This window comes from Lampetra planeri, chromosome 4 (assembly GCF_965212315.1).
Source record: "Lampetra planeri chromosome 4, kcLamPlan1.2.h2, whole genome shotgun sequence".
In the NCBI taxonomy this organism is placed as follows: Eukaryota; Metazoa; Chordata; class Hyperoartia; order Petromyzontiformes; family Petromyzontidae; genus Lampetra; species Lampetra planeri.
In genome coordinates, this window is record NC_136110.1 from 528,740 (window position 1) to 556,271 (window position 27,532).

General features: G+C 56.6%; 1 protein-coding gene across 4 annotated transcripts; it reads right to left on the reverse strand.

The window, feature by feature from the left end:
* Positions 1 to 10,308: 10,308 nt before the first annotated feature.
* OGA (O-GlcNAcase) lies at positions 10,309 to 27,401 on the reverse strand. 4 transcript variants are annotated; one of them, XM_078592897.1, is made up of 18 exons: positions 27,142 to 27,401; positions 24,655 to 24,706; positions 23,928 to 24,025; positions 22,933 to 23,063; positions 22,454 to 22,625; positions 21,916 to 22,014; positions 21,035 to 21,319; positions 20,076 to 20,228; positions 19,277 to 19,417; positions 18,640 to 19,091; positions 17,949 to 18,281; positions 17,063 to 17,237; positions 15,201 to 15,286; positions 14,445 to 14,549; positions 13,942 to 14,033; positions 13,370 to 13,568; positions 12,768 to 12,927; positions 10,309 to 12,196 (listed from the first exon to the last, which is right to left on the reverse strand). In XM_078592897.1, the coding sequence occupies exons 1-18, from the start codon at positions 27,257 to 27,259 to the stop codon at positions 12,060 to 12,062; spliced, it is 2,988 nt and encodes a 995-aa protein (XP_078449023.1). In that variant the 5' UTR covers positions 27,260 to 27,401; the 3' UTR covers positions 10,309 to 12,059. The 4 variants fall into 4 exon arrangements, with proteins under 4 accessions (XP_078449023.1, XP_078449021.1, XP_078449022.1 ...); XM_078592895.1 differs by lacking the exon at positions 27,142 to 27,401 and adding an exon at positions 26,500 to 27,066 and having other exon boundaries at positions 20,076 to 20,225; XM_078592896.1 differs by lacking the exon at positions 27,142 to 27,401 and adding an exon at positions 26,500 to 26,942 and having other exon boundaries at positions 18,652 to 19,091.
* Positions 27,402 to 27,532: the final 131 nt, after the last annotated feature.

Sequence of the window (27,532 nt, forward strand, 5' to 3'; positions counted from 1 at the left end):
CCCACCCAGGAGCCAACTCATCCACCCTCTCAGGCTGCTGCCACTCGGTGGCGCAGCACGGCGAGTTCCCTGGGCGCCCGTGAGCCGCTTCTCACAGCCCGGCGTCTGGGACCGAGTGCAGTCGTACCGCCTGCACCCCCTATAGCTACGACACTTGCACTCACTCACTCACTCACCCGACCACCCGGCAAACACAACGTGAACTGCTTTGTGTGAAAAATTTTAATGAAAATCGATGGGTTTGGTCCATTGACGACCCATCTGTTCCTTCTGCACGGGATCGGATGTTGCCCCCTCGCACTCGTGGGGTTTCTCAGGGTGCTCCGGTTCTCTCAAACATACAAACAACTCATTCATTGGCCGAAAATGTTCTGAATATATCGAGGGGACCGCAGAGCTGGGGCACTCGTTGTCAGCGCTGGTTCATCGCCGCCGGGTTCCCGACTTCGCCGCTCGCCTGCGGCTCCTCCTCGACGATCGCGAGTGACGCGGATTGCAGAGACGACGATGCTGCAGCAGCAGCAGCTCGGTGCACAACATCCACGTTGTTGTTGGTGTTGACGACGTGAAATCCGCAGTGACGATCCACATCGGAAACAATGCCACTGACATGGGGGATGGATTCGCGGCACGACACCGGCATGAAGGCGACATCGCCCGCGGCGCTCGATCCCCACCAGAGCGCCGCAGCCCGGGGCCCCTGACGAACCGAGGCGTTTCGCCTCGAGGAACAACGCGGGCGGAATGTTTGAAAGTGCTAAATGCAAATAAACAAACTGTACAAGTGGCGAAAAACTCACTCCCCACGTTCGTCGCTAACGCTGCCTTATAACACACACCATACACAACGGGCTGACGTTTCGGGCAATGGCCCTCCTTCAGAGTAGAAAGGGCAGAGAGGTCAACCGACTGACCTGCGGTTGAAGGTGGCACTTGGCACTGGGACCACCCAGAAGAACTGGGAGAGCGTTTTAGGAAGACGACTAAAACTTGGGGGTCGAGGAGACTCGGGGGAGGACCTCGACCCCCCCGAGCAGCGCAACCCAAACTCGAGCGAGGAGCTCACAGGCGACTTCAAGGTGGCGTCACAGGCGACTTCACGGTGGAGTCACAGGCAAGGCAGCTGCGCTGGCAGGTACCAGGGACTAGGTACCAGGGACTAGGTACCAGGGACTAGGTACCAGAGGCGAGATACCAGAGGCGAGGTACCACCGCAAATTGGTACCCCGAGTGAGGCTGCCCTGTCCATCCCCGCCAATCAAGGTGGGGGGGGGGGGCGCCACGCGGTCTCTCCAGGACCCACCGAGTACCCCGAGTTGTGGGGGGGGGGGCTGCACAGTGGTCAGGCTGCAGCTGCGGTGGATTTGTGGTGCAGCAATTGGCACAGCAGCGCTCGAGGAAGAAGCCCGGAACAAACCCGAGTTCGACTCCCGGCCACGGCCCGCATGGACGGCGAGCGACATCTCAACCGGGGACATCTACCAAGCCGCGTCGGCCAGCGTGGCGAGGTTTGTTCAAACAACCGCCGCCGCCCCCATGACGGCGGACAGAGCTTTCATCCAGCAGTGGAGTGCGTGGCGATGACCGCACGCCCCCGGCTTGCGCAGCCGAAACGCCCGCCGCATGCGAGGAATGCGAGGTGGAGACATTCGCGAGGAGCTGCGTCATCGCTGCCAGCGCGGCCCCCAGTGTCTGAGGGGGGAGGGGGAGGCAGGTGGCGGGGGGGCTCGCGGACCCCACAGATGAACCCCCCATCGAGAACACTCACAAGTGCCCCCCCCCCCCCCCCCACTAGTAATATTTATCCAGGCGGCTCAGCTCCTCGCAGCAGCAGTCGGAAGGTCGTGAGTTCAACTCAAGGTTTGCGGTGGGTGGCTTGACTCGGCCCATCATCATCATCATTCCTCTCCCCCTCCAGTGGTACCACTTTGTGGGGATATCAACGGTGGTGGTCCTATGGATAGACTTGGCCCCACCATAGGATTGTGGAATTCCTACAACAGGCTCTGCAGGGCTGCAAAGCAGATGTACTCCACCGACTGCCTCGATGCTCAATGCAGGGAAGTTTGGCTTCACGTGGCAGCAGCGAACCCGGAGACAGCGCCGCTGGATGGATACGAGGGGGTAGCACTCACGGGTCCGCACAGACGGGTCTGCAAACCCACTGGCTCCACTGTCGTGATCCTGACCACCTTGCAGCCTTAGGAGGGTTTGGGAGTTTCACAAATCTTTCCACCATCACCTCTAGTGCTTAATCACAGGTGTGCACTACCACACCTGTCTAACGCACCAGTGTACACCGAGTGAGAAGTAGGTGGGTCGGGGTGGGTGAGTGGGTGAGTGAGTAGGCAAGTGAGTGGGTGTTGAGTGTGTGAGAGTAGGTGAGTTGGTGAGTGGGTGTATGTGTGTAGCGAGTGAGCGGGTGTGTGACTGGATGAGTGAATGGATGAGTGGGTGAGTAGGTGAGTTGGTCAGTGGGTGAGTGGCTGTGTGACTGGGTGAGTGGCTGTGTGACTGGTTAAGTGGATGAGTGGGCGAGTAGGTGAGTGGGTGTGTGTGTAGGTGAGTGAGTGGGTGCGTGAGTCCACGAGTTGGTCACTGGGTGAGTGGATGTCCGAGTTGATGAGTGGGTGTGTGACTGGGTGTGTGACTGGGTGTGTATGGGTTGCAGAAGGGAGCCACTGGGAAATCTCGCGCCGTGCTTCCACGCAGACCCTGCAGCGCCACCACCACCACCACCGCCGCCGCTGCCGCCGCCTCCAACCCCCACTCTCGCCAAATTCCACAGCGCGCCCAAGCAGCTGCCACCATTCATCTGAGGTCACAGACACCAGGGCACTTATTCTTCCTGTTGCTTCCACCACATTTTTATTCGTATCGTCATCACCACGATCATCGTTTATGCTCCGATTCGCAAAAAAAGGGGAACAGAAACAGTGGTAACCACGTGGTCGCTGTCGTCATTATTATTACTATTGTAATAACAGCTATCGTGGGTTCACGTGGGGGATTGGCTTGCCGGTCCTGCTTGTAGCCAATAAGGGTTGAGATAGGGAGTGTGGGGCCGGCGTGATCACGGCATGTCAGCAGGAGTGATTGGCCCAGCCAATTGGGACCCCAGCCAATGGGGACCCGGGTAAGAGGCGTGGTCCCGGGATTGACAGGGAACCATCGAGAACGGTCGAGATTGTCCATGGAGGATTGGCTGGGAGGACCACGTGACGAAGGGATTAAGAGGGAGAGAGAGGAAGGATCGAGGAGGAGTCTGGGAACTGAACGGGGGCGAGAGCCACGCGCGTACGGGGCTCCGGGTGCCACGTGCGCGGTGGGAGCTGGTGGGAGTCCGCTGACGCTACGTTGTCTGCCAGCAACGGAGCGTGTGGGAGCAAGTGTACCGTCAAGTGAAAATAAAGAGGACTGATTCCGAATCCGTCTCCGGAGAATTATTACATTGGTGTCAGAAGTACTTCTGCGACTGTTTGGACGATCGTCAAGATGTCCAAGCACCCCAGAAAAAAGAACCTGCCTGTGCCTCTATCGGAGGAGGAAGTCGAGACGGATGAAGATGAGCTGTTGGGAGCTACAGCCCCTATGCCGCCTGTTGAAGATGTACCTCTCGACGTCTCTCAGCGTCGACCGACGGCAGATGCAACCGCTGCAGGAACAAAAGACGAGTGGCGGCTGATGGCGGAGCAGATCGAATCATTACGCGCCATTCTGCTTAGTCTGGTGACCGCCGTGGCATCCTCACCAGCCGCGGGCCGCCAGATTGCCGATCGACTGGACGCCGTGGGAAGGAGTCCGGTGAAGGAACCTGCGTCCGCCATTCCTTCTGCTACGCGGGAGGACGCCGTCGTTTTGGGTGGGGCAGCTGCGCCAGAGCCGTCGGCCGCCATTTTGGGCGCGCCTACCGCCACGCGGCCGCCATTTTGTCTGATACGGGTGGAGAGCGGGAACGCCAATCGGAGACGCCCGCGGCGCGCGCTTGCCACCGCGGACATCGCCTTCCACAAATCAAAGAATTCATCGCCGGAGGTGATTGGAGTGCTTTCACATGGCGCTTTGAATCAGCTTTTAGATCCGTCAATTGGACGGAGGAGGAAGCACTGGGAGCGCTACCTACACTGCTCGACGATGTTTCTCTGGGGGTCTTCCGTTCCATTCCGGCGGCCAAGAAGAAGACACTGCGGGACGCGTTCGTGGAGATGGCGGAATTCTATGACCCACCGACGTCAGCCACCAGAAAATTTATGTTACGTCGCCGAGCATCGGAGGAATCGCCGTTGGCCTATCGGGGGGCATTGATGGCGCTGGCCATGGCTGCCTACCCCGACGCGACGGCCGACCATTTGGATCCTCTCATCCTCTCCCGTATGCTGGAGTTGGCTCAGGAACTCAAGATTTCGCTGCCAGTGTGCGGCCACGAACCACTTACATCGCGATGGGTGGCGCGTTGCCTGGACGCAAAATTTAATATCAGGCGTTGGGACCAGATGGCGGCGTGGACGGGGAAGCCGGAGATCGACGGGCCACCTTTGGGGTGGTCTCCACGACTAGTGGTCCACTGCTCCGACGACTCGGGCGACGACGACATGCTGGCTGCTGCTGTTCAGCACGAGAGTCCGGGACGGCGGCTGCGCGACCAGCGTGGCAACTACATGGGCCGTCCGCGTGCAAGGGCCGGGTCGTCCGACCGCCGGCCGACGTCGGCGGCTTGCTTCAAGTGCGGCAGACGGGGCCATTTCGCCCGTGACTGCCGCTGTCGGCCTCTGCTGTCGCCTCCTCCGACGAGGGGACCTCCATCTCCTCCACCTGCCGCGGAGCTGCAACAACCTCGGGCGAGTCGGCACACATCGGACACCCGGCAGGTCCTGTCACATCACCCATCCATTCGCACTCATTCTCACACTCCTCGGGAAAAATTTACTTCCCCCGCTACAGTTACGCGCTCTGCTACGCAGTGGAAAAAATTGGCTCACAGGGTGGTAGCTGCGGCTTCGGGCTCGTCGACGGTACGAGGTACCATCGACGGCGTTGATGTGCGCATCTTAGTGGACACGGGCGCGTCGGCCACCATCATTTCTGATGTTATTTTCCATCTGTTGTCCATCCCTGCGTCGCAGATACGTAGGGTTAATGATGCGTGTGTCGCCGCGAATGGGGGAAGCATGGGTATCTGTGGCCAGGTGGATGTGAGCATCGCTATCGGTAATATTACCGCCGCAGGACCTGTGTTAATCTCTCGCTCGCTAGCTGTTCCATGCTTATTCGGTACTGATTTCCTGCGTCGGATGCCGCTGAAAATACGAGTCGACCAGGACTGTTTAGAAATGCCGGGGGGTCGTCGTATGGCGTTCCTGCCTTCCTTGTTGGCCAGCGCGCCTACAGGTAACGCAGTCACTGCCGTTGTTGCTGCTACGGTAGAAGTACCGCCGGGAGCACAGATGTTGATACCGTTGCGTTACCGAAAACCCCTTCGAATGGGGAAGGGTGCAGAAGGCGTGCTGCTATCCCCATCTAATTCGGCATCTAAATCATTTTCTTTAGCGGCGGCGCAAACGATCGTACGACCGGGTCAAGCACCTTTAATACAGGTGTTAAATGGGGGACCTGACCGCGTTATTGTTCCAGAGGGGTCGGTGTTGGCTCACGCCACTACCGACTTCGCCTCTTGCGACGCAGCGCCGCGCGCACGAATGCCCGCTGGTAGGCCCCCACACGATCGCTCTCAAGAACGTTGGATCGCAGATTTGTGCGGAGAAAATTCTTCCTTGTCGAACGAACAAAGGAACGCCCTGCGTTCATTGTTGATACAGTACACTGATCTTCTTGGTTCTTTCGGTAAAGTCACGTAGAAGGGAAGTAATAAAATAATAAAAATAAAACATAATAAAACAATTCTCACGACGTTTCGGCCACAACGCAAGCAGCCATCCTCAGGCGAAGAATGAAACACCCCAAGCTTGGAGCGTATATTTAAGCTGGGTTAGAGGGGGGGGAGGTGGGAAGAAGAGCGCCTAAACAAAATAATTTGCATATCAAGAGGAATTCAGCATATGGAAAATGCGTAGGAGGTGGGCGGGGGGGGTTCCAAATCAATACTATGCCCGTGCATTATGCAGGATTAGCAGCATCAAAGGGGGGGGGGGAAGGGGGGGAGCATTAACAAAGGAAAGGAATGTTAATATATACTATTAACATTCCTTTCCTTTGTTAATGCTCCCCCCCTTCCCCCCCCCCCTTTGATGCTGCTAATCCTGCATAATGCACGGGCATAGTATTGATTTGGAACCCCCCCCGCCCACCTCCTACGCATTTTCCATATGCTGAATTCCTCTTGATATGCAAATTATTTTGTTTAGGCGCTCTTCTTCCCACCTCCCCCCCCTCTAACCCAGCTTAAATATACGCTCCAAGCTTGGGGTGTTTCATTCTTCGCCTGAGGATGGCTGCTTGCGTTGTGGCCGAAACGTCGTGAGAATTGTTTTATTATGTTTTATTTTTATTATTTTATTACTTCCCTTCTACGTGACTTTACCGAAAGAACCAAGAAGATGAATCCCTGCAGTCACGAAAGCTTTAAATCGAAACAGTACACTGATGTTTTCAGTAAAAATGATTTGGACCTCGGCCGCACGTCGCTTTTGTCGCACCATATTGACACCGGTGCGACGCCTCCCATCTCTATGCACCCTCATCGCATGAGCCCGGCGGAAAGGGATCACGTGCGCGGAGCGGTAAATGAATTGTTGGCGGCGGACATCATTTCGCCGTCCAACAGCCCCTGGGCCGCGCCCGTCGTTCTGGTAAAGAAGAAAGATGGCGGTACAAGATTTTGTGTTGATTTCCGCCGGTTAAACAAAATTTCGGTGGCGGATGCATACCCCTTACCGAGGATGGATGATTCGTTGGACGCTTTATCGGGTGCTAAGTTTTTTTCTACCCTTGACTTGTCCTCGGGGTTCTGGCAGCTTCCCCTCGACGATGAGTCGAAGGCAAAAACGGCATTCCGCACGCCGCAAGGTCTCTTTGAATTTAATCGGTTGCCTATGGGCTTGAATGCGGCACCGGCGACGTTTCAGCGGCTCATGGAATTGGTGCTGACTGGACTGCAGTGGGAAACGTGCCTCATATATCTTGATGATATAATTGTTTTCAGCCGCACGTTCGAAGAACACCTCCAACGTCTAGAGGCGGTTTTTCAAAGAATGCGTACGGCTGACCTTAAATTTAAACCTAAAAAATGCCACCTTCTGCAACACTCTGTCCGCTACTTGGGTCATATCGTCAGTTCGGACGGCGTATCCACTGACCCGCTGAAAACGAAATGCGTACGAGAGTGGCCCACACCCACTTCGGTGGGAGATGTTCGGCGGTTTATTGGCTTCGCTTCCTATTATCGCCGCTTCGTTAAAAATTTTGCGACGTTGGCAAAGCCATTACATGTTCTGACTGGCAAAAATCAAAGGTTTCAATGGGGAGCGGAAGAGGAAAAATCTTTTATGGCACTTCGGGACCACCTCGCCACGGCGCCAACGCTGGATTACCCAGATTTCTCACAGCCGTTCATCCTCGATACGGACGCTAGTGATTTCGGCATTGGGGCCGTTTTGTCGCAACGTAAGGACGGGGTAGAGCGAGTAGTGGCGTACGGCAGCCGGGTTTTGTCCCCTGCGGAAACACGCTATTGCGTGACACGACGGGAACTTTTGGCAATTGTTCACTTTGTCCGTTTGTACCGGCCGTACCTGTATGGACGGAAATTCCTAGTTCGCTCGGATCATGCGGCTTTACAATACTCCTTGAAATTAGATCAACCGTCAGGCCAATTGGCCAGGTGGCTGGAATCGTTACAAGAATTTTCCTTTGATATTACATACAGAAAGGGGGCCCGTCATGCGAACGCTGACGCGCTCTCAAGGCTGCCGCTCCTTCCTCCGTGCGCTTGCCTGACGGGCACGCACCGCTGTGCGGCACCGGCCGCTTCGCCTTGTCCGGTTATGGGGGCGATAGCGGATGACGAGGCAGGGGCGGAAGCGAAGGAGGACGACCAGCAAGGGTCGGTGGACACGGATGATATCTTGCGGTTACCGCACGCGGTTTGGCTACGTGAGCAGGAGGCTGATGCCTCGCTGTCTCCACTACGGAAATTGATAGGGAAACAAAAATCTCGATTGGCGGGTTGGAAATGGCAGATGATCCGAGGCAAGTCGGGATTGTTAATGTGTACTGACGGGTTGTCTGATCGGCCACGCTTGGTCGTGCCTACTTCACTTCGCTACGACCTGCTTCGTGCTTTGCACGCTGATAAATTGATGCACCTCGGCGTCCAAAAGACTTTGGCCGCACTGCAGAAGGATTTCTTTTGGGCCGGTATGACAACAGACGTCAATGATTTTATTCGCTCATGCCAGGACTGTGCAAAGAGGAAGCCGCCTCGTAACCCCTATGTACCACCGTTACGTTCCATTGAGGTGTCCCGCATTAACGAATTGGTCGCGCTCGATATTCTGGGCCCGTTTCCCCCGTCGGCGAGGGGCAATAAATACCTTCTCGTCGGGGTGGAATATTTTTCTCGATGGCCGATGGCCTGGCCCCTACCCGACCAGACGGCAGCATCCATTACCGACGCTTTCTTGAACGGGTATGTCATGGACAAGGGGGCACCTGAAAGGTTGCTCACAGATCAGGGGCGGAATTTCTCTTCCAAATTGCTTAAGGAAGTTTGTGACGCGTTGGGTACGAAGAAAATTCGCACTTCTCCTTACTACCCACAAACAGATGGTATGGTGGAACGATTTAACCGCACCCTCTCGGCTATGCTGTCAGACGGTCAGTGAAAAGCAAACCGATTGGGACCTGCACATACCAGGCGTCTTAGCGGCTTACCGCATGGTTCCGCACACATCCACGGGATACTCACCATTCTTTTTGATGTATGGCCGTGAAAATGTTCCACCCATCGACGTGCAATTGGGTGAGCCAGGCAAACGGCCGTCCCGTTCCTTGCCTGACCACGTGCGTGACTCGCTTAAACGAGTGACGGAGGCGCGAGAGGCTGCCCGGTGTGCGACAGCCCGTGCTCAGGCGAGGAACGAACGTTATGCGCGTCGATCGCATACGCACATGTCTTGGTCAGTGGGGGACCGAGCGTGGCTCCACTGCCCCCAGGTACCGGCGGGCACATCCCCCAAACTGCACAGGCCGTGGCGGGGGCCTGTAACACTAATAGATGTTCGGAACTTGCAGAGTATCCGTGTTCAGTATGAAAATCGGCGGTGGTATGTCCACTCCTCACGGCTCAAACCCTATGTTGACGCGCGTCGGCCCTTCATCCCCATTAGTTGACCTGCCGGGTTCCGTCGAGCCGACCACGCCGCTTGTCACACCCATTGATCCCAAGGGGGACTGTGTTGTGCCTCCTACAGATGAACAGGTTCTGAGGGCTGAGGTGGCCCGAGCCGCCCCCCCTCCAAGGAGACCTGACCTGGACGTGACCAAGCATCCACAACCTACTTCTTCTTCAAGCCTACCACCTCCTGTCCATCCGGAAGCAAAGGGATCAGGCGCTGGGAGCGGAGGGGGTCCCGCGTCGCGTACGCGGTCGAAATCTCTCCCGTTTCGTTAACGCTTTGTCGTTTGTTTTATTCCCTGTTGTTACTGCGCTGCAGGGGCGCCCTAATGTATGTCGTTGTTTTTGTTGTATGGGTGACTTTTTATATGTTGTAGGCGCAGGGACGCCGGTTCACCCTTATATCGTTAAACGCACCTCGGTGCCCTAATAATATGTTTCGGAATTGGTTTATCACCCTTTCCCAGCCGAGACGGCTATTTTTTTCACCGGGGGGGGGGGTGATGTAATAACAGCTATCGTGGGTTCACGTGGGGGATTGGCTTGCCGGTCCTGCTTGTAGCCAATAAGGGTTGAGATAGGGAGTGTGGGGCCGGCGTGATCACGGCATGTCAGCAGGAGTGATTGGCCCAGCCAATTGGGACCCCAGCCAATGGGGACCCGGGTAAGAGGCGTGGTCCCGGGATTGACAGGGAACCATCGAGAACGGTCGAGATTGTCCATGGAGGATTGGCTGGGAGGACCACGTGACGAAGGGATTAAGAGGGAGAGAGAGGAAGGATCGAGGAGGAGTCTGGGAACTGAACGGGGGCGAGAGCCACGCGCGTACGGGGCTCCGGGTGCCACGTGCGCGGTGGGAGCTGGTGGGAGTCCGCTGACGCTACGTTGTCTGCCAGCAACGGAGCGTGTGGGAGCAAGTGTACCGTCAAGTGAAAATAAAGAGGACTGATTCCGAATCCGTCTCCGGAGAATTATTACACTATTACTACTATTACTACACAGAACGTATGTACAGGTAATGTACACGGGACGAGCCCCCCAGATCCCACACGCCACGCCGCCCTGCACCCTCGGGTCACAACGCTGCACCCCACGCCACACCGCTTTGCACTGATGGAAGGTCAACCTCCGAGGCCTGCCCAGGGCAGGGCATGAGCACTGTGGATGAGGGGCATCAGGGGCAGCAGTGGGGATCAGGGGCAGCCTGAGACAACCTTGGCAGCAATGGGCAGTGGAGTGAGATCTGGGTCAACAGCACCAACAACCTGTACATCATCGTAGCCAACATCGCCATCATCGTCACGAACGCCATCGTCGTCAGAGCTGTTGTCGTAGTCATCGCCAAAATCGTCATCGTCAGCGTCATCAGTGAACGTTTATATTTCCGTCAAAACAACGGAACCCACACGTTCATAAATCAGGGTGGGAGATCCGTAAAAAGGTTTAGCGAACAATTAATTCAAGGAATGCTAAACAAAAAACAATCATCATCATCATCGTCGTTATCCGGGATGAAGAGGAGAGTGAACGCTTAGAACGAGTATAAAAACAAAAATCAGAGTTTGGTTGTGAACATCGCACGAGGGGTGATCGGAGACGCGGTAGGGGGAGACTTGGGGAGACATTAGGAGCTGGGGGGAGACTCGGAGAGGCACGGAGGGTGAGCAAAGACACGGGGAGACACTGACGTGGAAGATCCAGACTCAGTACTTCGGCCCATCAAAAGCTCCGGGTCCAGGTTTTGCAAATTCCCCACGACGGCAGCTGCCCAAGGGAAGTACGCGAGGCACCGCATGTCACTCACACCGCCCCACACACGCACACCGCACCACACCATACACGCACACCGCACCACACCATACACGCACACCGCACCACACCGCACCACACCATACACGCACACCGCACCACACCATACACGCACACCGCACCACACCATACTCGCACACCGCACCACACCGCACCACACACCGCACCACACCTCACCACACACGCAGCCACACCACACCACACACGCACAACACACGGCACTCGCAACATTCATACTGCCTGGCACACACCACCCACCTCACCACCGACCACATACACCACTCACCATACGCCTCACACGCCACCCAGTCACCCACCACACAGAGCACCACACATCAAAGCTCACACAATCCACAGCATCGCACACAACTCACACCACCGCCCACACACACACGGACGTTGCCAGAATATTACACCTCCATAGCTTATATTCGACCCAGTCCGTCTGGGTTGGCGACACAGAAAATATTTCCGCACAAGGCACACCACATCCATTATACCTCTGGCTATGGATGTGTTGTCGACTCGTCACACGCCACCTACTCCAGTCCGTGAGTGACCCGAAAAATATTGTGCAAGAAATGAATCCCCGCTTACACCCAACAGACATTCACGCACGCACACACTCGCAACCGTTTGTGTCAGCCTAGCCCCGCCCAGCAGCTGCTGACAGGAGGAGGAGGGCAGCACACCGTGCCACACACACCGCCATGGAACACACACGCACACCTCCACACTGCCCCTACTCGCCAAACCGAGTGGGAGATCCCAGCTCCACCAGCCAGCTGCAATGCCACCACCACCGCCGCCACCGCCGCCGCCACCACCGCCGCCGCCGCCACAGCCGCCCGTCGCGTGAGCCAGTCCGGCACGGGGGGCAGGGGACGGCGCGGAGGGGTCAGATGGGGCGGCCCAGGAGGACGGCGTCTTTGCAGAAGCCTTCGGCCATGGGGACCTCGAAGAATCCGAGTTTGGTGTAGAACTCCGTGTTGCCCTTGTCGCTTGCCTTCACCTCGCAAAACGCACCCTGCGATCCTGCGTACGCGTGCGTGTGAGAATGTGTGTGTGTGTACGTGTGTGCGAGAGCGTGTGTGTAAGAGTGTGCGTGTGAGAGTGTGTGTGCGAGAGTGAGAATGTATGTGTTTGAGAGTATGTGTGTGCATGAGAGTGCGCATGTAAGCGTGTGTGTGAGCGTGCGTGTGTGAACAATTGTATTATTAATGTATTAGTCCAGATCTCGCCATGGCAGACGTAGCACACGATGCCCTTGCACAACTGCACATGAGAAACGGTGGTGCTTTTCATGAGCACAAGTGCCCGGTCCAACCCTGGGGTGGTCCATTACAACAAATACAGCAGCAGCATCATTATCTGAGATTACAAGAATGATAATAAATACGCTCGTTTACCCGGGAGAGCCTCGCCGAGTCTCAAGGGTCCTGCCAATTTCTCGCAGGAGTAGGGGGGAAACGTTGCTGCTGCTGCTGCGTGTGATCTCCAATGAGTAACGTGGAGGTGTTTAGTCAGCACTGCGATGTTCGCGGCGAACGCCGCCTGGGCTCGCCTGCTGCCCGGCAGCAGTGGCGAGCGAGCGAGCGAGCGGTACCGTTGGCCTTGAGGGACGAGAGCAGGCAGCCCATCATGCTCTTGGCGACGCTGGGGTCGGTGACCCGGCTGTGGATGTCCACGCGCACCAGCGACGGGAAGCGCGATACCAGCGTCTCCGGGGGCACCCGCGCCTCCTCGTGGAAGCTCAGCATCACCTCCTGGGCGGAGGGGGGGGGGGTGGTGGGGGCAGGGGGTGGGGTGGAGGTGAAGTGGGAGGCGAGTCGGAGGGAGCACGGCAAGTAGGGAGGGCGACAGGGATGGAGCACGATCAGTGATGCCACCGTGGCCAATGCCGCCGATGCCACCACCAGCACCGCCACCGTGGTCGCCAGCGCCTCGCTACCAAAGCTTCCGACCATCCCCCCGTCATATCCAGCAGCTGCTGCTGCTGCTGCTGCACAACAGAAGATGGGAGAGCACTCACACTTTACCCCAGCACACGCGACCGGTGAACCCATCTGTACGTGCTAATTATTTCGACTGCTGCGCGAGGAGATTGACGGACAGCAGGTCCGGCGTGCCGCTGACCGTGACACGGCCGTGGCGGCAGCGTCCCGACAGAGGGACACGCGAGCGGCGTCATCATCGCCGTGGTCGTACCAGCGAGAGGGAGAGCGCGTCGTCCCCGGTGGCGGCGGGCCGCGTGTACTTGTCCTGCATGGCCGGCAGCCAGGCCACCTCGCAGCGGCTGAAGAAGGACTTGGCGTCGACGGAGCCCAGCGCGTAGCCGCACACGCCCTCCTCGTCCTCCAGCACGAAGCAATACTCGGGGCTCAGCGACAGCAGGCTGCCCACCAGCCTGCTCGCGAGACGCAGGACACGCGCGGCGAGTCACGCGCGGCGAGTCACGCGCGGAGAGTCACGCGCGGCGAGTCACGCGCGGAGAGTCACGCGCGGAGAGTCACGCGCGGCACGGGCGACTCGTAACGCGCATTACGCGTCAGGCTCGTCTCTACGAACCGCGCGACACGCACGGCACACGCTACGCAACGCACACGCTACGCAACGCACACGCACGCCACGTTTCACACAACGCACGCGAAGCACGGGAAGTTACGCACGGCCGACACGACGCATTACAGACATCTAAAACAGCGGTTTTCAAAGCCAAGACGAGCGTTCACGTGTGACTGTTGGCTGGAGTGCCGGCAGGAGCGCCACACGAAGCTCACCGGTCTCCGATGAGGTCGGGGTTGTCCGGGAAGAGCTGCGTCCCGTCCAAGCCGTCAGCGTACGTCTCCCGGCACACCTTGTAGGCGGCGGCCTGGCGAAGACGCGACAGGAACGCTCGCGTCTCTCTGCCTCCCACCCACCCCCCCACCCCCGTCTACACAGCCAAGCCTCGCCAAGTCTCAAGATGCTCTTACAGAGGGTCCTGCCATATTGGGCAAATTTCCTCGTAAAATAACAGGAGCGTGGCGAAAACCCACCGCGTACATCAAGGGGATAACACCGAGTTACAATTCCGCAGCCCCGAGAGGCCAGCAAGGCCCACACAACTTCCTGCGATCCACCAACCCTCTTCGTTGGTGGTCACATGACCACTCGCGCGGTCCACTGCCCGGATATACGCCGAGCGCCGAGGGAAAGGCGATTCCTGCACCAACACCGGCACCGGTCAGGCGGCACCGCCGGGGTGAGGGTGGGGAAGAAGAGGAGGGGGGGGGGGGCTCACCTCGTCCTGCGGGAGGTACGGCCGAATCGTGTACACCTTGGCCGTGGGGGGCAGCGGCGGCGGCTGAAAGAAGAGGTCGTTGGCGCCGTCGATGGGCAGCATGCGCTGGGCGGGCGACGCGACACGACAGGGAATCAGTGCGGCGACTTGACGCGTCGAGCTGACCTGTGACCCACCCTGCCCCGGTCTGGCAGGGGCAGGGTGGGTCACCTGCTATTAAGACGTGGGGGGCGTGGGGGGCGTGGGGGGCGTGGGGGCGTGGGGGGCGTGGGGGGCGTGGGGGCGTGGGGGGAGTGGGGGGCGTGGGGGCGTGGGGGGCGTGGGGGGCGTGGGGGCGTGGGGGGCGTGGGGGGCGTGGGAGGCGTGGGGGCGTGGGGGGCGTGGGGAGGTGGGGGGGTCGGGAGGTGGGGGGCGTGGGCAGGTGGGGGGGGTGGGGAGGTGGGGCGTGGGGGGGTGGGGGTGTGGGGGGCGTGGTGGGAGGCCATAGAGGAGAGAGGTGCCGTAGTTGAGGTTGGATGAGGCAGCAGGGGTAAGGAAATGGAGGGCGAGGGAAGTGAATATTGAAGGCTGGACGCGGGCACGCAGTGGCCAACTCCCCTTCGAATGACATCACCGGATCTTGAACGCACAGCGTGAAGCGGACGGTGCGGAGCATTGTACGCTGAACACACCCGGCGATATCAACCAGCACGACGAAGGTGAACGAGCGATGATTATGATGATTACGAGGATGTAGCGAGACGAGCGTTGGCTCACCTGTAGCTCGCCGGCGAGACCACCGCGGAACACCCACGGCTCCTGGTCTCCGCTCAGGAACTGCGAGTGGGTCTGGCTGCGGCACCCTGTCACGGCACACGGCACACGGCACGCGCAGTCACAACCACGAGACGGCGTGCACCGCCGGTCCATAGGCGCGACGCGCGAGCAATCGTGGCGAAGGGCGAAACCAGAAAAAGTTCACACACACGTTCACACGTTCACACGCTCACCCACACGCTCGCACACACACTCGCACACACACGTTCACACGCTCACACACACGTTCACACACACGCTCGCACACACACTCACACGCTCACACACACACTCGCACACAAACGCTCGCACACACACGTTCACACGCTCACACAACAAAATATAATAATTTATTCTACCCTTTCTGGCAATAAAGCAGGTGGTAAGATGTTAAAACACCAAACTGAAATCTTTTGCAAAGAATCATATCTGCATTAACCACATATACTTGTGGTGAACATGCAATAAAAAAATATGCTCTGATAGTATATGCATAGTATATGCATATTCTATCAGAGGATGTTCTTGGCAGAGGAGGTCCCATGATGTAGCTACTCACCGCGAGCTCTCAATGTCCTGAGAGTGGCATTCTCTTTGTGCTGTTCACCTTTTGGAGTCATCTGGTCTAGCACTGTTTGAGACTCGGCTCTAAGGAAAGCTGTCTCTGGTGTGGACCACGAGTATATGTAGTTCATGCAGACGTGGTTCCTTGCAAAAGGTGTCAGTTTGGTGTTTTAACATCTGAACACCTGGTTTATTTCCAGAAAGGGTAAAACCTAATCTTATATTTTGATACTGGCAATGGCGGTTCCATGATATCACACACATTTACACACACACGCTCACACACACACTCACAACAACAACAACCGCCATTCGCTACTAAGTGGTGGTGACGTCACCACGACGCTTGTGCCAGGCCACACGCTCACAGACAAAGGCATCCCACACTGCACTACCCCACATTATTGCTGGGTCACGCTGTGTTTGCAGATTTCCCATGGGATTTTGCGGAAGCCTCTATCACTTTCATTTCTCTTTGCGAGTGGAAACCGGGCGTCCGTACTTCAAACGCACCGAGAAGAAGAGGCCGGTTCGGGGCCGAGGGACCGAACCGGGTCGCCGGCTCACAGGCCTCGACAGCCGCCCCCTTACCAACTCTCCTACCTTCGTCCGACCCTGAACTCTGGCCCACAACCCCGGGAAAGCTGCCTGCGCGAGTGAGCTCGTGCCCGCCGCCTCCTCGCCAGGCACCTGGGGAGAGACAGGGAGGGAGCGCACCACCGCAAGAACCCCCCCCCCCCCACCAGCCCCGCCGCCCACACGGGCCGCCACCCGAGCCCCACCGGTGACCAACGTGCCGCCACTCTACCCACAAACCGCTCTCTCGCTCGCCACGCCTCTCTAAAGCCAAGTCCTGGTGAGCTTCGCTTGGCCAGGAATGGAGAGCACCGGGCCGCGCTGGCGAGCCGGGTGAGAGCGTGGCGAGAGGGATCGGTGCGGGATGGGTGGCCGTGCCCGCGGGGGAGATGCGACCGTGCAGTTTGACCTCTGCACGTCACCGGCTCGCTGCGCAATCGGAACAGCGCGCAGAGGAATGCCGCCCTCTACTGGCAGACCAATGTCCACTTGCCGGCGGGTGCCGCCCACAGCTTGTGCCACACAAGGACCCGCGCAACTCTTTGAAAAACCTGGCTCCCTGCCCCCTCTATCGATCACCTCTATAACTCCCTCTCCTCCAAGAGGCGCCCCCCGCGCCCACAGAGACAGCCCCCCCACAGGTAGGACCCCACGTGGACGGCACACCGCCGCGTTGTGCCCACCCAGCCACTTGACGAACGACTTGACCATGGAGACGATGCCCTTGATGTCCCAGATGTAGGGGTAGAGGTCGTAGAGGACGCTGCGGTTGGCGATGCTGGAGAGGCGCGTGAACATCTGCGTCACGCGGTTACACAGCTCCTCGAAGGCGAGGGCACGGGCTCGCCACTCCTCCTCCTGTGAGAGCCACGGAGAGAGGGGGGAGGGTGAAGGAGGGTGAGCGTGGGGAGAGAGGGGGGAGGGTGAAGGAGGGTGAGCGTGGGGAGAGAAGGGGGTGGGTGAGGAGAGGGGGAAGGGTGAGTGCAGGGAGAGAGAGGGGAAGTGAGCGCAGGGACCGCATGTGCACTGACATAGCAACACGACTATGGAGTCGTCAACACAGCTGAAAATACAACAAACAACAACACAGCCACACAGCACAGGCACTGCATCACAGCCATAACGTTACACGAACAGCAACGTAGCCGCACACAACTAAATGCACGGCAATGTGGACACGCGCACACAGCAACGCACATCAACACGGAGACCCACGCACACAGATACTACACACAGCAACACGGATATACAGCTACACATACATAAACAGAACCACACACAGCACCAAAATCACAGATCCCCGTATTACCTTAAGAGACTGTTATGGAACGCCTATTAAGGCCGGCACGCCACACATGGCACAAGGTACTCATTTGAGGCTGAGTCGACCTAGTAGAGGCCCAAGACCGGTTCAGATAATCGTCACCGATGTTGGCTGCGTGCAGGAATCGAACTCAGGTCGCCGGGTTCGTAGTCCAGCGTGCTAAACACTCCACTATCACTCCCCACAGCACCTCCCACACTACAGTACACGGCACCGCACACGGCACCACAGACGGCTGCACTCACGCGCTCATTGTTGGGCTCGGCGACGCTCCGGCTGCAGCCCACGGCGCTGCTGTTGACCTTGAGCCAGTGGAATTCGCGCAGCAGCTGAGCGGCGCGCGGCCCGTGCTCGTACGGGAGGTAGAAGAGGTCGGCGAGGAGGTCCAGGTCGTCGGCCGTCACCGGATCCACGGCCGAGGACTTTCCCCCGCTCCCCGCCGCCGTGCCGGCACCGCCGCACGGGATCACATCGTCCGTCTGCATGGGCCACGCCTCGGCCTGCATGCTCCTCCCATCCTCCTCCTCCTCAACAACGACGGCATCGATGTTGCCACGCAGGAAGTCCGGCGTTCTGACCTGGAGAGCGAGGAGAGAGGGACGCACGGGGAGCTTCGCGGGGTGAACGCTACGGACGGGATGCCATCGAGCGAGCATGACCCCAACGAGAGGTCAGGCTCGTTAAATACTGCCCCCCCGCCACCCCACCCTTCACTGTAGTCTGGAACATCCCTTCCCTCCATCCGTCCGTGCAGTTGACTCAGGCTTAGGACCTTTGCCTCTGACTGCCTCTCTGTTTAAAAGCAAAATGGACAGCAACTTCAAATATGGTGACATTCGGATGCTCACTCGCTCGCTTCCCCACTCGCTCCCTTTCTCGCCCGCTCATTCACCCAATCACCCGCTCACTCGCTCGTCCACTCATCCCCTCACTCACCTCCTCACTCACCCCCTCGCTGACGCCGTGCGCCGGGCTGCTCTCCGCCACTCCCTCACGCTCCGTATCAATCGGACGCATCTCCCGGTCGGGCGGCGTGGCGGGCGCGGTGCCGCCGGGCCCCTCCTCCGTGCCGCCGGGCCCCTCCACGGTGCCGCCGGGCGGCCCCCCATCCGTGGCCACGGGGCCACCCGCGGCGCCGTCCAGGTCGGTGTCCATCGGCCGGGGCTCGCTGGCGGTCACGGCGTCCCCGCAGTCTGGCTTCTCGCACGCCGCCGTCTCCATGGGCTCCTCCACCACCGGTTTCGCACCGGCGCTGTCGTCGACGGCACCGCCGCTGCCACCGCCATCATCCACATCGTCCCCCCCTTTAACGAGGTCTCCGCCTTCCTCTTCCACCTCCTCGTCAATGCCCAAGAGCGGCTTGGGGTCGATCGCGGAGTCCGGGGAAGCTGTTGGGGAGATACGGGTAGACACGGGTCAAAGCGCAGAGATACACGGAGACACACAAAGGGAAAAACACAAAGGGAGACAAAGGGAGAGAAGGGACACGTGGGGATTGAGTGCTGGAGAGCGATGAGGAGACAAGGGGATGGTATTAAAAAACTACAACTATAATTGGAGGGAGGGCCCCCACCTGGCAGGGTAGTGGAGGATGAAGACATGATGGGCTGCTGGTAGATGGAGGTGCTAACGGTTGCCATGGAGGCAGCCGGCAGGGACACGGTGATGACGTTGCTGAGGCTGGTTTTGGGTCCGCTCCCTGTCACTTGTCTCCCTGTGGGGCAGGGGGGATGGAGGGGGAGGGAGGGAAGAGGAGAGGATGGGAGGGGGGTCACGACCATGGCTGTTACAGTAGTATTGCTTGCGTAACTGGTAGCCGAGTAAAAACATCCAGACCAATAAATGTAGCGCATTTACCTTTGAAACAAAGAAATGTGGGAGAATCAACCACGTGGTGGCTTAGGCTACTGTGCTGTTTGTACGTCCACAAACGACTCCGACGTGCCATGGGAATCGGTCAGAAACCAGTAACCAATTCTGAAAGCGGTTGCCCGTTTAGCAGGTTACCATTAATCAACCCTAGCCGCGTCTCAGCCAGCACTTGCCAGCAGAGTCGGCTCTTGGGCAGGTGTAGCGAGTCGGTGAATCTCCCTTCCTTACCCGGCAGGCTACACGAGTCCGGTGAGACACGAGAAACGTCATCGCCTCTTTGGCAAGGGCAGCCTGGGTTTCATCCAATCCAAAGCTAACAATAATACAAACAACTGTTTGAATAAGGTTACTTGAGTGCCTGCTGGGTGGGCGGGGGTGTTGTGTGTGTCTGTCAGGTAAGGGTATCACCTGGCCGATAGGTGAGCTGACAAGTAAGTGGAGGGCTCAACTGGTTGAAAGGTGAGTGGACAGGTGAGCGGACGGGTGAGGGGAGGGCTCACTGGGCTGCTGGGCGGCGAAGTCGTGGAGCCACTCGACGAGCGCGAGCTTGAGCGCCGTGCGGGGGCTGTAGAGGATGTCGGTCTCCAGCTCCTCGTCGCTGCCCTCGTTCTCCAGCTTGATCTGCACCGACACCGTGCTGTCCTCGCTGCCTGCTACACACACACACACGCGCACAAAGACACCACATGTAACCCACGCAGGATGTTGGGCCAAGTCCTGTCAAAGAAACATTTTACGGGTTTAAGTTCCCTTTGGAAAGCGTTGAGATCAGACGCAAGGCGTAGGCCTCTTATTGCGTGAAGCGCTCCGAGACGGCGTGAAAGAGGGCGGCTTTCTCGCACAAATCACGGTCGTTAAATTTGATTTTGTCGATTCCAATGAGCCAGCGGCAATTCTGATGTAACTTGGGAGGCAGCGAGCAGCCCAACTGAAGCTCCCTGGCACTTCCTGATATGAGGCAACTTCTCGGATCCACCACAAGTTCAGGATCGACCGATTCTTGGCACGTCAACTAGGAGTGTAAGAGGTCAGCCATTCCTGTAAATATGAAGGCACGAGATGACGAACAGCTCCATAAGCAGCGATTAGGATTATTTTAAATCAATGCTGAATTTTGCAGGAACATAGCCAGTAGCGCGATTTCATCACCGGAGATATAATCAGAATCTTTATTTATACTGAAGGAATCCAATGAGTTTGATCTTTTTCACAGATGTCCAGTCGGGGCAGGTCAGAACATTACAACAATACAAATTTCATCACAGGGGTGGCAAAGTGTGTAATGGGGAGCAAGGTAGCACTCTGGCTGCAGTGTGTGCTCACCGCCACAACAACCGTCACTTCCGACCAGCACGGTTGGCTACGTACGGTACGAAAGAAGTTCAACATGCGTACAACCGTCACAACCGCAACAACAACCGCCGCAACAACAAGTACAATGCCAACCGCCAAAACTGACCCATGACGGCATCCTTGCGCACGCCGTGCATGTTGGAATGGTACCACGTGGCAAGCGTGTGCACCGCCACGAAGTTGGCCTCGAACTCGCAGTTGGGGTTGGTGAGGACGCCGTTGAGCCGGGGGATGAGCTCCGAGGAGCGGCCCTTGAAGGGCCCCAGGAAGAGGCGCTTCTGGTCGTAGTCGTTGGCGTGGATGTTGTCCCAGATGACGGGTCGGCGCTTCAGCACCTTGGACACTTCCTCCACCGACTCCAGGGAGATGTCCTTGGACACCACCTTGGGGCCTGCGGTGGCGCACATCCGAACCGGTGGAGGAAATTACATATTCCTATGGTGGGGACAGGTCCATCCATCTGGTTTCCCTATTCACCTAAAAATGATTATGGACGTTAGTGGGATGAATAATGCTAAACCACAAGGATCAGCCAATCTATATCTCAACCAGTACGTTGTTGATTTACTTTGTTTTATTTCTGTGATTGTCCTTGTTAACCCAGGAAAGCCTCACTGAGTCTCAAGACATTTTTTTCAGGAGGGTCCTGCTAAGTTCTTGCAGTAGGGGATAATGGTGCAGTGTAATGACAACTGAGAATTTTTTCGGTAATTTTTCAGCATTGCGATGTTTGGTAAAATACATTAACAGTTGCACTGTATGATTATTTTAGCCACGCGAGGAAACTGGAGAACCTGGAGAAAACCAACGGAGAAGAGGGGTGAACAGACAAACTTCAGGTGGAAAGGCACACCCGAAAGAGTCGGCAATCGAACCCAGGCCCTTCTTGCCGCGGGGCCCAAGTGTTACCGCTGCACTACCGCCACCCTGCCACCACCGAAGCCCTCCGTTAAAAACCGTGTGAGAGAGTCTCGGGCGCGTACGCACCTGTCCACAGGACGTCGATGTTGGGTAGCAACTTCTCGCCCACCGTCTGCAGGTACGGAGACTGCGCGGGATTGGGGTAGCACAGGGAGCCGCAGTATTCTGCACGCCGCACCAAGACAAAGAGCCACTCGCAATCAACAGGGAGGGCAGGAGGCCGCGTGGCTCAGGGGTCAGAGACGCCGAGAGCCTGGATTCAAATTTGGGTTCCAGCCACCCGTCGTGTGCGACATCGTGAGATGACGTCACACGTGACGACGTCATGGGGAAGCAAGGCTCGCCCGTGGAATATGACGTCATCGCCTAGGCTAAAAGGACTCATTCATTAAGCACCGTTTTTTGTTTTCAGTAACCTTTTCATCAAATGGGTCTGTTTTCTATAGGTTAAAGTCCCTACAAGCAACACAACTAACCACAAAATGTAATTAACATTGAACAATCTTAACGAGAGGTATTGCGACTACCCCGCCCCCCGCTACACACGACCGCTGGGGCTGGAGTCACGCCAAGGCGGGAGCGAGGGGCGGCCGCACGCACTCACCCGTCGGGCAAAACATGAAGGAGGCGGGCTCGCCGAGGTGCTGGTAGACCTCGTTAGTGACGGACACCTGCGCGTAGGCAAACGAGGTGAACACCTCCTTGTCGGCAGGGCACATGTTCTGGTCGATGTCATCAAAGAGAAGGGCGAATCCACGGCAGCCAAACTGAGAGACCTGCGTGGAGGGGGAGAGGCAAGGGAAATACGGGGGGAGGAGGGGATGAATGAGAATGTCCCGTCTCATGGTTCAATGTTGATTCTTAAGCCTGCAATACACGAACCCAATCGCACACGTGATAATTGATATTTTTATATGTATACAAATTATATACACGTGGGCCAACGTGGAGAAGTACAGTCAAATGACCCCCAACGACCCGCGCGACTGTGGGGAGATCCTTGTCCAGCAACGTGCTGACAAAAGGGGCCACACGTGGACATGAACAGTGAAAAATTGGGCACACGAGACGGTACGAGCGCACCTGCTCCAGCTTGCGCTTGAGTGTCACCACCTCCTTGGGGTTGGAGAAGGACATGTCGAGGCCCGGCGAGATGGCGTACACAAACTCCACGTCGTGCTCGCGCGCTGCCGCGATCAGTGACATCAGCTGATCTGTGGGAGGGGAGGCGGGTCGCACGGCTCGACCTGCGTTAGCCACTCATGGCTCACACCACCGGCGGCGCAAAGGAACCAGCGAAAACCAGCCAGCCTCTACGGAGAACCGCACCAGAGCCCTGCACGAGACTCGCTCTGTGGACTTCTCCAATGTGCTTTCGGGTTGTACGATGTCCGACGTTTCGTTCAATGTGCTGGGAGCTCCTTAAGGAACTGAATGGAGCAGGTCACTTCAGTCGATTACGTGAGGAGTTGCCAGCTGCTGCTGGTGTTTCCGGTTGTTGACGCCGATTGGCTCAGCTCTGAGAAATGTATTCAGGTTCCTGAAAGCGCCTCTCAGCACAGTGTAGAGAAGAGTAGGGTGACAGTGTCGAGAAGAGTATGGTGAAATGAGAGGGGAGAGGCATGACTGCGTGGAGTAGAGTGCGACGAGAGGGGAGAGGTAGGAAAGCGCATTGAGGGTTGTTACAGGAGGTTTATCTTGGCATTATAACATACGCATATCTAACCAACACCATACTGCCAAATAAAAACAATCCTCCTTTATTTATCTAGGACACCCTCTGATCTCAAATCCATTTTTCAACAGGGTCCCGAATTTGGATGCTGGACAAATTCCTTTTGTAAGTCATTTAATTGATTAAACCTCAGCTCTCCGGATGTTCTCGTGCCCAGACCTGCCCCGTACCAATCATCTCTCCACCTGAACACACGCGCAAGCACTAACTGCGAACCGCGGTCACGAGGAACAAGCGACCATTTACAAGGAAACGGAACCAGAACACCACAACACACGCCGGCAGCCGAGAGTCTCAGTGACTCCGACACCATAGCTGCCGCGGCCGCCACCACAACACCTACCGGCCTCCTCCACGGAGTACATCTCGCGCCAGAACATGCGGTGCTTGCTGTCATCCTTGGGCGCGTACATGTAGGTGTTGAGGCCCCAGCGCTGCATCCTGCCGGGCGAAAGCACATCCGCTATGATGAGATGCGCCGCTCACTTGCCCTCAAAATAACGTTGGTGGAAATACCGTGACCCGCGTGTAACGGGTGTCATCTTTGGGAGAGGCCTAAAATCTTTAAAATATCGGAAATGTTTTAAAAATCGCACTCATTAAGCTCAACATTTCACAAGGGTGCAAAGCGTTGATGCCTTGTGATTATCTGCATCTCCATGGTGCTTTCCATTCCCCATCCATGCTGGAGCGGGCAGTCCCAGTTTAGTTCTGTACTGTAACTACTGTGGCATTGGATTGTACGTTCCAATGGCACCGCAACAGGCAACCAAACACCGGCAATCGATGCAAACCAAGGAGCAGGAAACTGAGCACCAGCAACTAACAACGAATCACCAGCAACTAAGCATCAACAAACAATGCAAATAACAGCATCAGTAATGTATGCAGCCAGGAATTAGAAACTAGTAAAAAAAGCAATTGGCAACTCAGCATCAGCAACCGAGCACCAGCATTCGAAGCAACCAGCAACTTACAACCAGACGCCAGCAGCCAAGCACTGGCAATGAATGCAGTGAGGCAATGCGCTCGGGGTGACTCGGGTGAGTGCATGGCGCCACGTTCCTCACCGCTTGAAGAGGTTCTTCCTCTGCTCCATGGTCCATGGTCTCCCGTAGAATCCTGAGAGGGGAGACAGAGAGAAGGGGACCCCAGCCAGGGAGTCCAGAGTAGGGGTTCGTTAGGGATTCCTCGCTACTTAGGGAAGAGGCAGTGGCAGGGGTCTGGAATGCTGCACCCCTGAAGTCGGTTAATGATGATGATGTGCTATGGAGGAACAGAGACAATGTGATGTTGCTAGGTTTTGATATTCGGTACAGAGCTTCGGGAGATGTGGAGTGAATGAATATGCCAGTAATTAATGATTGCTGTCTAAATGTCACCAAGGACTTACATTTGTATGGTTATGATTGTAATTGTTGTCACCGCATTATTTTTTTTCATTTTAGTGTTAAATAAATAAATGTATTATCCTCAAACAAGCTGACACAAATCACTTGGTGATGCTGCTGCGTTGGTAGTGATGCACACGCACAACGAACAAGCAACTCCACACATTCATCAGTAGCAGTAATAATGATGATGCCTTAAAAGGAACCCACACGTGCTCAGGTCATTGCCCGAAGCGCCGCCGAATATACACATCTCCTTTAGCGTTAACACGAGATGCGGTTATTGTGGATGCAAGTTCACGTCCAGAACAACGAACACATCAACAGGGAAAAATAACAGCATCGACAACAAGAACGGCAACCACAAAAACAGAAAAAATGCAGGAACAAACAACTACAAGTACTTTAACAACATCAACAGGCATGCCATGAGCATCAACAATAAACACAATCACAACAACTATGACAACACCATTACCCACAAAGTCAAAAACATGATTTTTTTTAAGGAATGTGTCAGCACCCAAATCAACAACCACAGAAACCACAGCAACAACAACTCGCCATTCAACAACGGCACCACCAAAGACCGTGATTGCATTCACAACGCAATCAACACTGTAGCGACAGCTTTACAATTCTTAATTTGACCCAAACAAGAAGAAAAATAGCACTATAGATTTAAAAACCACCACAAAAATTTAATTATATTACGAACAAAAGCAGCAACTACGACACCGCTGAGGCCTTGCCACAGCGGCGCTGGGCTAGTTGCCACGCCGAGACCGACGTGGGGGAGCCCGCAGGCAGGGAAAGGCCGAAGGGGGTCTCGGTCAGGCGAAATTTCAAGATGCAATGTAAATATATAAACCATAAACCCCCAGCGAGGTTTATACAGCAGTGCGTGTAATGTGCGTGTGTTTGTTTTTGTGCATTTCGCGTTTTATTGACGCAATGCAATAAGCAGCGAAGGTTCGTCAGCCCTCTGAGGAGTGCAGGCGTTGTCGAACTACAAGGCGCTGGCATTGGTTCAATCCCCCGACTTGAGGCGAATCATCACCAACAACAACATCATCCTCCTCACTCCCACCACCACCACCATCATCACCATCGACATCACCATTATTGCCACCACCACCGAGCACATGACAGTTATATATAGAGCTGTGGCAGCAGGAGCACCAAACAACTCGCCACATTCGGTCTTAAAAGAACATTAAACATATTAAATATAATCGGCAACGCTTCGGGCAATGACCCTTCCACACAGCACATCCCCACAAAACAATTTATCACGACCATCATCATCACGACCGTCACCGCTTTCATCACCGCTAGAATGATCACCATCATCGTCACCACTCCATTCAGCGGTTCATCATTGGCAGCAGCATCACCCACATCATCACTATCACAACAATTATCACAACGCTCATCAGCACGTGCACATCAGCACAATCATCATCGCCACCAGCAGATAAAGCAGATACCGCTTTGTCGTAATTACACAGCGGGTTCTCTCACCGCCATAGTAACGTGGAATTGTCAACACAATCCCAGGACTTTTCGATCGGCCCTTCCCAATGAGTGGTGGCTCTAAATCACTGCGCAGTGATTGATTATATTTTATCAGACAATTAAGGCGATATTCATGTTTAGAGGCACACTCCTCATAGATAATGAACATCAGCACGCGATGGGTCGATAAATTCCGCTCGTTGTGCAGGCGCCCGATGGATGTTGCTGCCACCGCTGGGCCGAGAAGGGTGGCGACGGCTTGCGAGGGCCTTCATCCAGCAGTGGATCTACCACGACTAGCGACGACGGTGCCCATGACTCAATCTGGGCGATAAAGGACGCGGATCAACTAACGGCGACCGATGAACGAATCTGACGGATGAATCGAGTTTCGGTGTTAACCGCGCGGATCCGTGCAGCAGTGGACAGAGCACGCCGGAGCTGCTCCCCCTCCCCCCCCCCTGTGTCTGTGTTTGTGTCTGTGTGTGTGTCTGTGTGTGTGTGTCTGTGTGTGTGTGTGCGCCTACCCTCCACACCCTGTGTGTGTGTCTGTGTTTGTGTCTGTCTATGTGTGTGTGTCTGTGTGTGTGTGCGCCTACCCTCCACCACCCTGTGTCTGTGTGTGTGTCTGTGTGTGTGTGCGCCTACCCTCCACCACCCCGCACGAGAATTTCCTCTTGGAGCCGCCGCCGCCGTGCGCCGCTCCTCCCTGCGCCATGGGGGGCGCGTGCGCCTCGTGGGGGGGGTCCCCCTCCTGCTGCACCATCTCCGCCGGCCTGGGACGCGAGCTCCGATTGGGGGGCTCCGCGTGGGGGGCTCCGCGTGGGGGGGGGGGCGCCGCGGAGATTCCGAGCAGCGAGCGGTGGAGCGGGCGCGCGCGCGGTCTCACTCGCGATTCCCTTTCCTCGCGATTCGCGCGGGTCGTCGATTCCCGGCCTAATTGATCGTCGATTAGGGTCGCCGATTCGTAATTGCGTTGGTAAATCGGTTAAGTTTGTCGAGAACGGTCGATTAATTTATTTCTTACGATTATCGGGAT